This window comes from Miniopterus schreibersii (genome assembly GCF_964146895.1).
Source record: "Miniopterus schreibersii genome assembly, chromosome: 9".
NCBI lineage: Eukaryota > Metazoa > Chordata > Mammalia > Chiroptera > Miniopteridae > Miniopterus > Miniopterus schreibersii.
The window spans coordinates 7,356,509-7,373,978 of record NC_138118.1 but is presented as its reverse complement, the minus strand read 5'-3'; the positions used below and the strand labels follow the sequence as shown (position 1 = coordinate 7,373,978).

At 44.7% G+C, this 17,470-nt stretch overlaps 1 protein-coding gene across 1 annotated transcript; it reads right to left on the bottom strand.

Annotated features, from left to right (window-relative positions):
• Positions 1–1,234: 1,234 nt before the first annotated feature.
• LOC308562038 (putative inactive serine protease 37) lies at positions 1,235–8,992 on the bottom strand (the record flags this gene model as incomplete). The annotated part of the gene is made up of 5 exons (XM_081147723.1): positions 1,235–1,381; positions 2,081–2,213; positions 2,794–3,051; positions 4,358–4,499; positions 8,959–8,992. The coding sequence occupies 5 exons, from the start codon at positions 8,990–8,992 to the stop codon at positions 1,235–1,237; spliced, it is 714 nt and encodes a 237-aa protein (XP_081003849.1).
• Between the last annotated feature and the right edge of the window lie 8,478 nt (positions 8,993–17,470).

Genomic DNA, 17,470 nt, shown 5'->3' with positions numbered 1-17,470 from the left:
TGTCAGATCTCTCTGGCCAAGTGTCCTGCCTTCTTCTTCTACTTTGAAGGCCCATGTGATTATGTTGGTCCCACCCAGATAATCCAGGATAATCTCCCCATTTTAAGGTTTATAAACATAAGCACATCTGCAACACTGCATTTTTCATTAAAATACCATCTTCCTGGGTTCTGGGGATTAGGGTGTGGATATTTTTATGGGGCAGGCATTTTTATGCCTAACCCCAAAATCATTAAAATATAAGATTGTATTTTAAAGCTTGGGAATAGAAAATATTGCCCAAGGATAGAGTGTGGTTGTCTCCTATATCTTCTGCTGGGAAATTACTTCACCCATCCTTGTCTTATATGCCCCAGTCTCTTGAGTACCCAGAATTTCTCTGTCACTTCCAGATTTGGGATATCAAGAGAGGTGTTTTACCCAGTTCTCAACAGGAGGACTGGTACCCACTTTCTTGACCTTGTTAATCTCATGATCTGTGACTAAGTCCGACTTCTACCCAACCTTCGCCTCCTCTCAGCCATCTCTGCCTCTTGAGCTCTGCTGCTGCCCTGAGAATATGCTCTTCTTGGATCTAGGTGACTTATTTACCTTGCTCTGGAGCTGCCAGGCCTCCTTTCAGACTTCATTGACGGCTGTTGACTCTTTCCTGAGTTCTGCTTTTTACTTTCTGCCCATCCACTAGCTCCCTCCTTGCTAGACACTATAGTCAGTACATCGGTGGGCTCAAGCATGACCATTCTTAGGAGAGCTTATTCCAGCACCCAGGATCTTAGCCACAAGTGAGAGCTTCCAGCCCTTTGAATGATAAGAGAGGTGGCAGGAAAGTAGAAGACAACATCTCTTGTGATGCCACACGGACTCCCCTAAAACTTTGAGGCTAAGAGCGTGGGATTGAGAACCTGACATTTGGGGGTTCCAGGCCAGGCCCTGATATCTACCAGCTATGGATGATGTTAAGTAACCTCTTTTAGTCCCGATTTTCTCATTTGTAATGTGGGGATAAAAGACAACCTTAAATGTTTATTATGAGCATTAAATGAGTGACCCCCAGGGTAGTGCAGCAAGTGCTCAGTTCCTCTTTTGTCCCCGGTTCTTCCCATCAAATAAGGAAACAGGTCACTGGTGCGATGCATCCAGATATTTCTATCTGGACATTTTATTTTGAGTTTGGGGAAAACAGCGCTTGCAGATTTAGTGGTAGAGATGGTGGGCTGCAGCGGGAGTACTGTCCTTAGTCACGCCTGTCTTTAGTGACGCTCTCAATCCAGGACAGGTACTTGTAAACATTGGTATAGATGCCAACGTCGCCACCCAGGAAGTGTCCGACCTCAATCCCCTGGAGCTTGTTTTTGCAGATGACAGTGGCGACAGCCACTTCCTGCCAGAGGTGGTGCAAAGAGAGGGAGAGAGAGAGAGAGATGGTCAGACCAGCCCTTTAGTCCCCAGCTTGGGTGAGCCCTGCCTAAGGTAGCGTGCTGGGTCGTCCTCTTTAGGACTCACATGTAGAATGAGTCAAACCCCATTTCTGTGAACTGGTGAAGCCAGCTGCAGTTTGTGAAATGCGTGAATTATTTTGGTCACGATGCCCATTTCCACTTGCGGCTATGAGAATAAAAGGCTTATTAACTGCTGGTACTACACGAAGCCCTTGCACGAATAAAGGCATTTGTGCCTGGCTGGGTGTGGCTCAGCGGTGGAGCATCGACCTGGGATCCAGAAGATCTCGGGTCGATTCCCGGTCAGGGCACATGCCCGGGCTGCGGGCTCGATCCCCAGCACGGGGTGTGCAGGAGGCGGCCGATCAATGGCTCTCTCATCATTGATGTTTCTCTCTCTCTCCCTCCCTCTCTCTTCCTCTCTCTGAAATCAATAAAGATATATTTTTTAAAAATTAAAAAAAAGAGACATTTGTAAGGAGAGCCAATTACTGAAGAAACAACGGGAGCTTCCTGAAGCCTTATCAGATTCTCAAAAAATTCCAAGAGGATGAGGGCCTTCTATTTTTTTAAATATCAGGATTAAGTAATTAACTAGACACTTACACGTTCATGACAGCTGAATAGAGAGAAAAGATTACCCCAAAAATCCGGCCGAACACTTTGACAAACTTCAGACATAAGGAGTTGCGGTGGCTTTTCCCTTGCTCGGTTTTCTGGCAGTCTTTGTCGGACATCACAGGGGCCTCCAGGTTCTGCCTGAGGTCAGGGTGCCTGCCTGAGGGAGACAGGGGGACAACCCCTCCTGCTCACAGCTGTTCCTTAGCCCCCCTCCCTGCAGCCGGGGCTCTGTGTGTGGTCTGAAGAGAAGGGGGAATGAGAAAAGCGGGGAGAGGATCCCGGGTATTTATGAGAGTCAGTCCTGGGGATTGTGAAATAGCCTCTATGTCTCTGTAAAGAGCAGAGTTTCCTTTCTGCTCCATGTCCAGGCTCGGAGGGGTAGGAGGTGACCTGACTCAAGTTCCCAGAGGCCTCCTCTGGATGTAAAGGAGCCTGTGCAGGAGGCTCTTCAACGCGAGTGGGCCTCTGACAGTGGACAGTCAGGACCCCAGTGCTCCGGGCAGTGAGCTGGCCTGTGGATCCAGCTGCCGATGCCCTAAAGAGGCAGCGGGGCATCGGGCTGCCTGGCGAAGGAGGAGCTTTGGACTCCCGGGCGGGTCTCTTTTTGCCAGACCACTCGTGTAGTCTGTCCCTCCGGTCTCCCCCCAGGCTCCTCTTCCCTCTCCTCAGCTATGCAGACTCGGGTGCTTCTTGAGGGACGACCGATGCCCCTGACCTGCTGCGGGAGGTGCACTCACCACTGTTTTCTCTGCTCCAGTCCAGGCCTGAAAGCAGACACACGGTGCCTGGCTGGACATTGCTGGTGGCCAGGCTGAGGGTCTGGACTTTGTGGCTGAAGTTGGCTGGCTTGCCCAGCTTAATGAGCATGAGGTCATCCTGGGGGTAGCTGTCGGAATAGTTCCAGTAGCGGATGATATTGATGGGGCTAATCGTCTGCTCTGTCCCATCTCTGACTCTGATCCGGAAATTTCCCAGCATCACTTTCAGATTTCTGGAGGGAGAAGGGTTTGGAAGTAATCATTGTCATCATCATCACCATCATCAGTCATCACCACCATCATCATCATCATCACCATCATCATCACCATCACCAAAGCTGACATCAAGCGTTACAGTGTGCCAGGTACCGTGCCAAGGGCTCCATCTGGGCTCTGGGTTACCTCATGTAGCACTCACAACAAATCTATGAAGTAGATTCTATTTTTAACCCTCATTGTCCAGATGAAGCCATGGAGGCACATACAAGTAATTCGCCCTTGCTCACACAGCCGTGGTGGAGCCTTCACCTACTGTGTTTTCATGTAGTGTCCTAGGGTAGAGGAGAGGAAAGTTATGCCCGGCACGGATCTGTTATTCCCTCCTTACCAGCGCCAGCCTGCCCGCTGGGGCGTGTCCATTCTGGTGGAGTTAAGGGACTGGGATGACCTGAGTGCTGGACAGCCCCTATTTGCTTCGTCAGATCCACTCCCAACCCTTTTTGTCCTGCTCTGTACCTTTGGAAGGTGATATATGTGGATTAAATCAATGGGATTTGGCCAGTAGGAAGCACCAGAAAGTAACTGAAGGAAGAAGGGTGAGACTGGAGTATTATCCTCCGGGCTCCCTTCCTGCAAGGTTGCCACAGACTGGCTGCTGGCTGTGTCTCATGACCAAAGGTTACAGCTCATGTAAGGCCTTCTCTCTACAATGATTCCTTTCTCTCCTTCCTCCCCGCCTCCTCTCTCCCCTCCCCACTTGTACCCAGTCTCTCCTTGCCCTGTTGGGTCTAGGGGTAGTTAGTAACTGCACCTTTCTAATACTAACCGTGGGAGTACTCAACTATTCTTTGTGGTTTTCCTGTTTCCCTTGTCCATACCTTTGTTGTCGGTGCTTTTAAAAAATTCTCCTCAATTTATCCCATTTGAGTGCATCGTTAAGTTAACTGCTGGTCCCTTAATTTATAAAACACGTTCATATTGCCAGTACAAAACTTGAAAAAACTGCTGGGAGACCGAGGAGGCATAATATCTAGGACAGGGCTCTTCAGTGGCAGCACTGTTGACTCCTGGGCTGGGAAGGTCTGTGTTATGGGGCTGCCCTGTGCAGTGCAGGATGTTTAGCAACCTCCTTGCCCTGGCCTCTGTTCACTAGATGGATGCCGACAGCACAGCCCAACCCACACCCAGCTCCATGGTGACAACCAGAAATATCTTCGGGCTTTGCCAATTGTACCCTGGGGGAAAGTGGCCTCTATTTGGGAACCACTGACGTAGAATGAGTAGTAGCTGTTGCAGGGGGTGGGGATGCCCAACACTCACGGTAAGTAGCAGTGAGCTGGGGCCAGCACCCAGTCTTTTTTGATGAGGACACCCACACAGGGGTTGAACTGAGACCTGAGGTACACCAAATAGGGAGCATTGTCTTCTTTCTGCACAGATGAGTGAGCGGAGGAGAATGTCCCTGAGAAAATGATATTTTTCATATATAAGACATTCTTAGAACAAATAATACCATCAACAGTTTCCTAGTTGAAAATAATACCATCAACAGTTTCCTAGTTGGGAAGGAATATGTACCATTTTAAAGAAGTAATTGATTGGCCAATGTAAAAAAATATTTTTTCTAATAAAAATGTAAATTAAAATGACATGCCATTTTACCTAATATTTATAATAATCATTTTTGTTGAATGTTGATAAGATTCAGTCAAGGAAAGTACAATGAGAAAGACTCTCATTCACTATTTGTAGGAATGTGAATTGATTCTAACTTTTTGAAAAACAATTTAGAAATACGTATCAAGAATTATAAATGGTGCCCAGCAGGCGTGGCTCAGTGCTTGAGTTGACTTATGAACCAGGAGGTCACAGCTTGATTCCCTGTCAGGGCACATGCCTGGGTTTCAGGCTCAATCCCCAGTAGGGGGCTTGCAGAAGGCATCAGATCAATCACTCTCCCTCATCACTGATGTTTCTGTCTCTCTCCCTCTTCCTTCCTCTCTCTGAAATCAATAAAAACATATTAAGAAAAAAAATTATAAATGGTTCATCACCTGCGACCTGATAGTTCCAGCCCCAAGAATCCATTTTATTAAAATAACCAGATGTAGACAAAGATTATGAATAAGTATGTTCATTTCAGTACTATTTATAGTAGCTAAACATTGGAAAACTAAATGTCCAATATAGTAGTGTTGGTCATTGAAATGAAAAAGTACATATACAAATGGAACATCATACATATTAAAATTGTATCAATATTACTTATGAATATTAACCAGCAAAAGAAAAATTGGTAACTTTAAGTTAAAAGTAATAATTAAATTCAGTAATTCAATTGCCTAAAAACAAGAAGCAATAAACTATTTTTTAAATTTATCTTTATTGTTGAAACTATTACAGGTGTCCCATTTTTTTCCTCCATTGACCCCCTTTGCCTTGCTCCCACCCCCTCCCCAGGCCTTCACCCCATTATTGTCCCACCCCCACCACCCTTCCCTATTCCCTCTGAGATATGACTGTCTATTGCATGCTTCAGTGTCTCTGGATCTGTTTTGTTCGTCAGATTCTGTTGTTCATTAGCTTCTTCTTAAAGAAGACCCTTCAACATTTCCTGTAGTGCTGGTCTGGTGGTGATGAACTCCTTTAGCTCTTTCTTATCTGTGAAGCTCTTTATCTGACCTTCAATTCTAAATGATAGTTTTGCTGGGTAGAGCAATCTTGGTTGTAGGTTCTTGGTTTTCATCACTTTGACTATTTCTTGCCACTCCCTTCTGGCCTGCAAGGTTTCTGTTGAGAAATCAGCTGACAGTCGTATGGGGGCTCCCTTGTAGGTAACTAACTGCTTTTCTCTTGCTGCTTTTAAGATTCTCTCTTTGTCTTTAACCTTTGGCACTTTAATTATGATGTGTCTTGGTGTGGGCCTCTTTGGGTTCCTCTCGTTTGGGACCCTCTGTGCTTCCTGGACTTGTAAGTCTATTTCTTTCCCCAGGTAGGGGAAGTTTTCTGTCATTACTTTTTCAAATAGGTTTTCAATTTCTTGCTCTTTCCTCTCCTTCTGGACCCCAATAATATGAATGTTGGGCTCTTGGAGTTGTCCCAGAGGCTCCTTATACTATCTTTATATTTCTGGATTCTTTTTTCTTTTTGTTCTTCTGGTTGAGTGTTTTTTGTTTCCTCATGTTCCAAATTGCTGATTTGATTCTCAGCGTCCTCTACTCTACTGTTGATTCCCTGTAAATTATTCTTCATTTCCATTCGTGTAGCCTTCATTTCAAATTGGTCCTTTATTATGTCATCGCTTTTCTGAATTATTTTTGTCATACTCTTACTAATATCCTTGAGCATCCTTATAACCATTATTCTGAACTCTGTATCTGTTAGCTTGCTTGGATCTATTTCATTTAGTTCCTCTTCTAGAGATTTCTTCTGATCTTTCCTTTGTGACATGTTTCTTTGCCTCTGCATTTTGGCTGCTTCCAGGTGTTTGTTTCTATGTATTAGGTAGAGCTGCTATGTCTCCTGGAATTTGTAGAGTGGCTTTGTGTAGTAGGTATCCTGTAGGGTCCAGTGGCTCAGCCTCCCCAGTCACCTGAGCTGGGCCTTCTAGGTGCTCCCCTGTGTGGGCTGTGTGCACTGACCTGTTGTAGTTGAGTCTTGGTTGCTGTTGGTGTCACTGGGAGGAATTGACCCCCAGGCCAATCAGCTGTGAGGACCAGCTGCAGCTACAGCCAAAGAGCTGCTGTGCTGGAGACTCCCCTATGGAGCAGGATTTACTTCAGTGGGGCTTTGGTGTTCACCAAGTGCGCCCCTTGAGTGTGTCCCTCGTGGATGTGGTAGGGTTGTAATCCAGCGTGGTCGAGTCTGAGCACCGGGTGCACTGTCTCTGGGGCCTCCCTGGAGGTGCACAGTCAGCCTGTGCCAATGCCTTGCCCAGGGCCACCCAGCATGAGCTACACAGCAAACCGTAGTTGGCTGCTCCTTGTGCTGGGCTTGGAGATGCTCAGGAGAGGCCCAGCTCTGAGCCAATGCAGCTGCCGCTAGTGCCAGGCCTGGGGCCGCTTATCAAGCCGTACGGGGCCCGCTGCTGCTTGTTTGAGAGATTTTAGGAAAGTCCTAAGCATGGGGCTGGAGAGGCCACTTGCACAGAAAAGACCCTGGAAATGGCCCGGATGAGCTGCAGGTGGGGAGGGGCGGGGCCTCCGGGAATCACGGGGCGGGGCCAACGGTGCGAGTCACGTGCTGGCGATTCAAACATGGCGCCTGCCTGCCGGCTGTGCGGGGAGGACTCGCCACAGGAGCCGTGGCCTCCGCCAGCCCTTCTGCCCGGGAGGAAGCCGCCCTCCGCCTCTCGCCCGACTTCAGGCAGGTTAGTTCCTCCCCGAGTGTCCCGGGTCCTTTCCGGCTGCTCCCGGCGCTGGGCTCAGAGGGAGCGTCCGAGTGAGTCCGCGCCGGGCCCTTTGAGAGGAGCTGCTGGGGCTCCCGCAGCCTCCGCGACCCTCAGCCACAGTCCCCTCTGGTTTCACAGCCCGGAGTTGTGGGGACATCTCTCCCCGGCCCTGGAGCCCTGGGCTGGGGGCCTGTGTGGGTCTGGGACCCCTCACTCCTCTGGGAAACCCCCACCGCCGAGATTCCCTCCTGGGTTTACCTCGTGGCACCGGGTGTGGGCCCACAGCCCAGTCTCCAGGATTCAGCCCCGACCCACCGGTGTCCCCGCCCCTCCTCCTGGTCTTGGTGCTTCCTCAGCTCCCTGGCTGTGGGGCTTCTGTTCAGCCAGATCTCAGGAGGCTCTGAGCGATGGTGGTTCTGTATTTTAGTTGTGATTCTGATGTGGTTGCGGGAGGCGGCGGGTATGGCTGTTACCTAAGCTGCCACCGTGTTGTCTCTAGGTCAATAAATAAACTATTTAAATGCAGAAATATATAAATAAAGTGTGGGAGTAAATTCAAACCAAATATTAGCATATGTTGATTGAGAGGCGAGACTGTGAGTGATGTATTTTATTTCATTTTACTTTTTAATATTTCTAAGTTTCCTAATGTGAAGATGCAATATTTTTTATAAATGAATTATAAAAAAACAACACCACCTAGAGAAGTAAGGGGAGGAAGGCTAATTCTAGTACCAGAAATAGAGCACTGTTCTTGTCCCAGCTGCCCTCAGTGCTTCTGTTAATCCACCCCACGTCTAGCTAGGCCTGCATCTCCCTCACCCTCCTCTGTATGATCACAGTTAGAAACGCCAAAGGAAAACAGGTGGCATGTTAATAAGAATACAAGACACTGAGCCTTTGTTCTACATGCTTTACATGGGTTTATTTAATCTTCACGATGATTCTGTATTGTAGGTAGTAATGTCCCCGTTTTGACTGTAGGAACTGAGGCACAGATAGATCGATGAGCTTGCCCAGGCTCACACAGCTAATCTGGGATGCGGCCAGGCAGCCAGTGGAGTGATGGGAAACACCTCCAGCAAATCCTGCCATCCTAACTTGATGGAAGTCAGGGGGTGCAGGAGGTAGGACTCTGTCATTTGACCTGTTTCTGGCTTCCCCATTCCCTCATTCTGAGTCTCGAAGCTTTTGATGCCAAAAACGAGCTCTCTGTCCTTGGCTACACTGGGACTTGCCCTGTGGGTGATGGGGTCCACATTTTAAAATAACCAGGAGGGAGCACTCACCTTTGAGCATTCTTCAAGGCTGCTGTACACCATAAACCACCCCAAAGCTTAGCACTGGGAGAGTGGGCTCAGCCTGTCCCGAGAGCCTTTGGATGGGGTGGAGGAGGGGAGAACCCTAATTCTGCCCATGACCCTTTCTTTTGACCCTCTTTTTGCACCCTCCACACATCCTGCATCTGCGTTACTCCATCCCACTCTAACCTGTGTCTTATAGGATAGAGTAGAAGGTCATGGGTACATACCAACAAGGACACTCAAACAGAAGATAAACTTCATAGCAGCCCAGATCTTTCCCTGAGACATGCGGAGGAAGATCAGTAGAGTTTGGAACTTGGGCTCAGCCTTCTCCTTGAGAACACCTGGTGGGATCAGTGGATATGGTTAGGCTTGGGGGCACGCGATGGCAACAGGATTGGAAAGTAGCTCCTGCCTTAAATCGGGGAGGAAGAGGGTTCCAGATGGACAAATGGAGGCCCTTCTGCTCCAGGGAAGGTGGAAGGCTGTACCTCTATTGGGATTTTTTAGGGAAGGAAAAAGAAGCCTAGTTCCTTAGACTTCTGGATCCAGGTTCCTCTATCTGCTGTTGCTAAAACTCATCTGACTAAAAGCAGTTCAGCTGCCCATGGGAAAGGGCGCTCTAGGCTCAGGGCTTATACTCCCCATGGAGTTTCTGAGGCTTAGACTGTGGGGGACAGGATTCTTTACCTTAGCTCAGGAAGACAGTGCCCCCAGGTTTGCTCTGGACCCCCTAGTAGTTACTTATACTTCCCCTTAGCCCCTCCCTTCTTTATTACACTAGCTTCATCTTTCTCTGTGATCACTATTTCATCACTGAGTCATCACGGCCAACTTGGGCTGGGCATCCTGATCAACAGCTTTGAGCTAAGGAAATGTAGAAATGAAGTGCATTCACATACAAGTTATTTTGACATTTGGAGAATGGTTTGAATTCTAGATTACATCAGGTCTGGGATCCACTATGTGTTGGTGATGTTAAGGAGGCAGGGCCTTTAAATGGTTTTTAACCTCATGAAAAGGTTTCTCAGCCACTCATAGATGGCCTCAGTCATCTTGGAATAATTGGGAGCACACTTTAACGAGAAAAAGAGGTAGCTACCACCCATCGAATGCTTACTGAGTCCTATGCACTGAACTAAATTCTTTACAGACATTGTTAGTGGTGATTTTGTATTAAGTTAGTCTAATATGATGTAAATTAATTACATTTTGTATCACTACAACTGTTTACATTTTCTTAAATCCATAATCTCATTCCAATGTCACAACAACACTGGAGAGAAGACACAGGGCTGGGCTGGTATTTTCTTTTTGGAGCTGTAGGTGACAGAACTGAAATGGAGAATTTTAAGTAATTTTTTCAAAATCACACATGCCTGGAAAGACTGGAGGTAGAATCTGGGTCCTACTGGATAGGCACAGCTTTTCAATCAAATCCTCTAGGCTGCAGCCAATCAACCAGCATTCATGGATCTTGGAAAATATTCCCTCATACAAAGTCCCTCAAGTGTGAAATGAAAAGCAGACACGGCCCATACTTTCCTGAATGTGACAATGAACACAGAGGTGCATTGTGGAGTAGGGCTGGTCTATGAGGCACGGGGCAGGAAAAAAGTAGGTTTACAGTTGTTTGTATGGAAAATAATACAATAATTAATAAATAGTGCCTGGCCAGCATAGCTCAGTGATTGAGCATCAACCTATGAACCAGGAGATCATGGTTCGATTCCCGGTCAGGGCACATGCCCGGGTTGTGGGCTTGATCCCCCGTAGGGGTCGTGCAGGAGGCAGCCGATCAATGACTCTCATCATTGATGTTTCTCTCTCTCTCTCTCTCTCCTCCCTTCCTCTCTCTGAAATCAATAAAAATATATTTAAAGAAAAGAATAAATAGTAATACAAGAATAAACTTTGTGTTTCGTGCACTCACAACTGTAAATCTACGTTTGCCCCACCTTGTATACTGTGGTTCAAAGACAGCATGGAGCTGTGGAAGGTTTTCTGTGGTGGGGGGTGGGATTAGCTAACACAAAAGTTGAGAAAGTGTTGTACTTGGCTCTGAAGTTGTTTTTCCCAGATCTTTTGAAATACTATGGGCCAGGAAGGGAGTTTGAGGCCTGGTTTGGGAGTGTGAGTGCCAAGAGCAGAAAGGCCATTTCACTATCTAGGAAGAGATCTCTGAGGACAACAGATTTTCTGGAGGACGTTGGCACTGAGGACTACTGCCTGTCTATGAGCTTCGAGTCGGTGTCGCTTGCCTAGGCCTCCAGTCCCACATCTTCAGATGCCTCTTAGGAGCCGTTGTTGGCGTCTTCCTCAGGCCCCTGAAGTTTAGCATGTTAAAAGGACACTCCTCACTCCTCCGGCCTCTCAGATTTATTCTCTCACCTGTTTTCCTTACTTTGGGAGATAAACCTACCTTCCACTTGTTTGATTTCTCTCTTTTTCTCACCGCTCAGTCCCAAAGTCCATCTTACTTTGAGGGATCTCTAAAATCCATCTGTATCTCTCCATTCTCGCCTGCTGTCATCCTAACCTAGGCCATAACTGTCTCACACCAACTAATGTGTGTGCCCGTCCACTGTTGCTCAGATGATACTTTCTCTCTGACTCGGAACTGTTTTTTCTCTAAAATGCAAAGGAGATCATATCAGCCTTCTTCTTAAAACTCTTCAGTGGTTCCCTGCTGCCCAGGAAGAAACTCGGAGCATGGCCTAGGGACCTCCCTTGATCTTGTCTTTGTCACTCTTCTCACCCCCTCTTCGACACCCTCTCCCGTCTGCCCACCCCACATACTTTTTACAAGGCCTACCATACTTGTGTGGATTTTCTTGTTTTATTACTAATAACTCTTTGTATTACTTTAGCCCTTGATCTCTCCCTTTAGTTCATCAATCCCATTCATTTCCCCCCTCTTTGTTTTGGGTTACCTATAGCTGGCACGGCCACTGCGCTTAAGGCTTCTCTTCAATAAAATAACTTTAGAATCTTACCAATGGATGGGTGATGATGATGATGTGAGTGTGTGTGTGATATTCAACATTTCCTTGTATGTTTGTAAATTAGTGGTTAAATTCCTTTTTTTAAAAAAAATGTATCTTTATTGATTTCAGAGAGAAGAAAGGAGAGGGAGAGAGAGATAGGAACATCAATGATGAGAGTGTCATTGATTGGCAGCCTCCTGCACGCCCGCCCCCGGCTGGGGATCGAGCCCACAACCTGGGCATGTGCCCTGACTGGGAATTGAACCCCAATCCCCTGGGTCCTAGGTCCACGCTCAACCGCTGAGCCACGCCCAGCCGGGCTAGCAGTTAAGTTCTTTATCTGTTAGTGTTGTTATAGACTCTGTATACATATGGAGACATATCTGTCCCCAGCTTCATTCCACAGAATATCTCACATTTATAGGACTCTATATTCATTATTGTTTCATTCTACCACCTGGTTTCCTGTTTAAGTAATACTCTTGTTATATTTTGCCACCAAAAATAAATTTGAAAAAGGCAGCTAGAGAGAAAGCTGAGAGAGAGAATGCGTGCAGGTGAGCGTGTGCAGGCCATGTCCGAGAGGGCAGTGTAGTCAGAACAGATCGAAAGGTCCTCCAGGAGCCACTGGCATAGGTGCTGGTTGGCAACTTTTATTCAAATGATGCCTGTGGTTACATGGTATGAATCCAGCACAAGGGAAGCCCCCTCAGGGAGGGGCGGGCTGAGTGTGACATATGCATAAAGGGGAGGGGAGTCAGTGTCACACAGGGGGGTGGGGACAGCTGTGCTCCCTCAGAGTGGCCCAGAACCGAGAGGGCTCAATGGGACATGTAGAGGGAGGGGTGCAGGACACACATTGTGGGGAATGAACTGGTGAAAAGAACCAAGAGGCAAGGGAAGGAACTGGGGATGAATTGTAACTCCACCGAAGGTTGACGTGACTCCTAGTTTGGAACTCTTTCCCCTAGATGAGCGGATAAAGCTCAGATCCCAGGAACTCATCGTCTCATAGGGCTGAGTTTTGCTTAGACTAAGATTCCCATGGCTACTGTCCTGGCTCACGCTGAGGCCTAAGACGGGAAGTAGAGCCCTCTAGACCACAGACCTCTGTAGAACCCTCAACCCTGTTCGATCCCCTGCATCCCTTCCAGCTGAGTCCCCGCGCAGGCTGTAAGTTCTGGCCCTGCGTTGTGTCTGTTGGTTCCCACTACATCCTTCAGAGCAGGCTCCAGGCAGCAACATGAAGTGTGCCCTGTTAACCTTGCTGATGGTGACTGGTGAGTGGCTGTCAAGTTGTGTAGGACTCTGTTGGGGGGTGAGGCTCGGAGCTTGTTGGAGGGGGCGAGCTGGTGGATCAGGGACATGGAAGTCTGGGAAGTTGGTGATAGACTGACTAGTCATTTTCTGCACAGGCTCAGCCACTTGTTGTACCTACTGGAACCGTTTTATTATGGGCTCAAAACCTCTGAACGTCTGATACCTACTTGGGCTGAAACATTTGAGGAAGGCAAGCCAGAGGGAAGGTGGAGAGAGGATCATGGAAGGGAGCATAGGGGTTTATAAAAGACATAAAGAGCAAAGACAGCAGGTATTTTGCTGTAAGGTTCAAAAGGAAAAAGTAGATCTTGTTCTTTGGACTTTAAAACATAATGTGTAATAATAATAATAATCACCACCACCACCATAAAAAGCATATACTTATATATAATAGATACTGCCCTGATTTCTACATATTAACTCGTTTAATTCTTATTACAACTTTATGAGATAAGTATTATTGCTCTCATTTTGTTGTTGAGGAAACTGAGGCACAGAACAGTTAAGTATCTCGCCCATAATGATATTAGACTGGCTCTGTAACTAGGCAATAACGCTCTCCTACTTCATAGTTAAGTGGCTTTGGACAAATACCCTAGCCTCTCTGAACCTCAATTTTCTTACATGAAACATGAGAAATATCATGTCTTTCACTTAATGATATGTCATGCTTCCTAAACCTGTAACAGACTGAGTGTAGTTAACCAAGTTATGTGTCGGGGGGTGGGGGCGTGCGTGAGTAGGTCATTCACACAGAAGAATCAGCAAGCGTGCAGGTCGTGAGGTGTGACGTGTTTAACCAAAAGACCACCTGTGTGGCTGAAGGCTAGGAGGCTTGGTTTTAGGAAAGATCCTGGATGTGAGAGAAAGCCTTTAAAGAATTTTAAATATGGGAGTTACGTGACAACATTTATGATTTGAAAAGATTCATGTAACTTCACTCAGCATAATCCTCTTGAGATTTTTTCCAAGTTGTGTATATTATTCCCTGGTATGGATGTACCATAGTTTAATCATTTGCCCGCTGAAGGACGTCAGTGAACGAAGCTGCTACATTTTTATTTGTCTGGGATACATTCCCCAAAAATGCAATTTCTGACCCCCATGGTAATTTTATGTTTAGTTTCATGTCAAGCTGTCAAATTGTTTTCTAGATCAGCTGCACCATTTTATATTCCCACCGGCGATGTAGAAGTGAGCTGTTTTCTCTACATTCTCGCCAGCATTTGGTGGTGTCACCCTTTTTCATGTTGGCCATTCTGTTACATGTGTAGTAGTATCTCGTTCTTTTAATGTTCATTTACCCAATGGCCAGTGATGCTGAATATCTTTCCATGTGCCTATTTACCACATGTATATTCTCTTCAGTGAACTGTCTATTCTTGTTTTTTGCCCATTTTCTAATTAGACTTTGGGTTTTTCAAACCGCTGAGTTTGAGAGTATGTCGATAGTTTAGATACAAGTCCTTTGTCAGATGTGAGGTTTACACATATTTCCCCCCCATCGTGTAACTTGTCTTTAAACTCTCTTCAGAGGGTCCTTGATGGAGCAAACCTAAAACTAATTTTGGTGAGATCTGATTGATCAAACTTTTTCTTTTATGGGTTTTGGTGTCAAGTCTAAGAACTCTGTGTAACCTTAGATCCTGAAAATGTTCTCTCTTTCTCTCCTGTATGTTTTATTGCTTTATATTTAAGGCTGTAACCCATTTAAGTTAAATTTTGTATAAGGCGGGAGATTTAGGTGGAGGGTGTCCCCCCCCCGCCAATAAAGGCTTCACTTTATTGAATTGCTGTTGCACCTTTGTGAAAAATCAGTTGGGTATGTGTGTGTGTGTCTATTTCTGGATTTTCTGTTATGTTCTGTCAATTATTGTGTTTGCTCCTCTGCTAATACCTCATTGTCTTGAATATTGTACCTAGCTAGATAAGCAAGTCTTAAAATTGGCTAGAGTGATCTTTTCCACTCTATTTCTTTTAAAGATTGTGTTAGCCTGTGATTTTTCCAATACAATTTTCAGTAAGTTTCTCTGAATAATAATAAATCTTGCTGGAGTTTTGATAGGAATTTTGTTAATCCTGTAGATTGGTTTGGGTAGAATTGGAGTCTTTACTATGTTGAGTTTTTAGCTTATGAACATAGCGTGTCATTCCTTTTATTTAGTTCTTTGATTTGTTTCATCAGCATTTTGTAATTTTTAGCATAAAGATCCTGTACATATTTTGTTAACTCTATGCCTAATTATTTACTTTATTTGGAGGGATTTTAAATGATATTGCATTTTTAATTTTGGATTCCATGTATTCAGTTCTAGTATGTAGAAGTTTGGTTGATTTTTGCTGATCTTGTATCCTGTGACCTTGCTGAACTCATGTATTCTAGGAGTTTTTTGTAGCATCCTTGGAATTTTCTATGTAGACAATCATGTCCCATACACATAGGGGTGGTTATTTTTCTTCCTTTTAAACTGGTTTGTCTTTTATTTCTTTTTCTTGCCTGGTTGCAGTGGCTCGAATGTACAGTACTATTTTGAGTAAGAGTGTTGAGAATGGACAGTGTCGTCTTATTTCAGATCTTAGGGGGTAAGCATTCAGTTTTTACCATTGAGTATGTTAGCTGTAGGGTTTTGTAGATACTTTTTATCAAGTTGAGATAATTATTCTTCTTTCTAACTTCCTGAGAGTTTTTATTAGGAGTGAATGTTGGCTTTGTCAACTGCTTCCCACCTGCTGCATCAATTGACATAATAAGTTTTGCTGTTTAGCCTGTTGACCTGGTGGATTACACAGTGATTGATTTTCAAATATTGAACCAGGCTTGCATGCCTGGAATAAGCCCCATTTAGGTGTATAATTTTTTAATACATTACTGGATTGGTTTTCCTAATATTTGCTGAGGATTTTTGTCTTCACGATGGATAGCCATTCTAACAGCTGTGAGATGATATCTCCTTTTGGTTCTGTTTTGCATTTCCCTGATGATTAGTGAAGCTGAGCATCTTCTCCTGTGCCTCTTGGCCATTTGGAAGTCTTCTCTGGAAAAATATCTATTTAGTTTTCCTGCCTCCTTTTTAATTGGGTTATTCATTTGTTTTTGTTAAGTTGTCTTGCATACCTAGGATAAATCTTATTTGGCCTTGGCGTATAAACAGAACAGGAACAGACTCATAGATACAGAGAACATTTTGATAGTTGCCAGATGGGAGGAGGTTTAGGGAGGTGGGTGAAACAGGGGAAGGAATTAAGAAATACAAATTAGTAGTTATAGACTAGTTATGGGGATGTAAAGTATAGCATAGGGAATAAAGTCATTAATATTGTAATACACCAGGTTTACGCATTTAGTCCCTACCACAAGGCCATTGGAAGATGCCAGTCTCCCTGCTTCAAAGCAGATTTTAAAGTTTGCTTGTATATAAAAGTGGCACTTTAACACACACACACACACACACACACACACACACACACACACACACACAATAAATAATATTGTAATAGCTATGTGTGGTGTCAGACGGTAGTACATTTATCAGGGTGATCACTTCATAAATTATATAAATGCTTAATTATGTGCTGTGTGTCATATAATATTGTATGTCAACTGTAACTGACAAATAAAAAATTATTAAAAAATGAAAATAATCCTAATTCTTCCCTCCTGTCCCTTATATCATTGCTATCATTCACTTCACGTATATATAAGCATATATACATATAATACATAAGCATAGTTAAATGCATTGTTGCTGTTATTATTTTGAGCAAACTTATCTGTTATATCAATTAAGAATAAGAAAGTAAAAGTTTTTTACCTTCACTTATTTCTTCTTTGATGGTCTTCCTTTATAAGGATTTGAGTCTGTGGCCTATATTGTTTCCCTTTTCTTAAAGATCTTACTTTAACATTTCTTATAAGACAGGTATACTGGCAACAAATTCCTCAATTTTTGTTCATCTGAGAATGTCTTTATTTCTCATTCACTTTTGAGGGGTAATTTTATAGGGTCCTGAATTCTAGGTTCATGTCTTTTTTTTCTCTCTCGATGCTTTAAATACCTTTCTCCACTCTCTTCTTCACATGGTTTCTGGGGAGAAGTTGGATGTAATTCTTATCTTTGTCCTTCCATAGGTCAGGTATTTTCCTCTGGTTTCACTCATGATTTTTTTCTTTATTTTCTGTAGTTTGAAAATGATATGCCTAGGTGGTGTAGGGTTTTTTCTTTCTTTCTTTCTTTGGCATTTGTCCTGCTTAATGTTCTCTGATCTTCCTGGATCTGTGGTTTGATATCTGCCATTAATTTGTAGGACATTCTTAGTTATTATTGTCTCAAATATTCTTCTGCTCCTTTTTCTATTTCTTCTCTTTCTGGTATTCCTATTATGCATATGTCACACATTTTGTAGTTGTCCTTGGATATTCTGTTTTAAAACT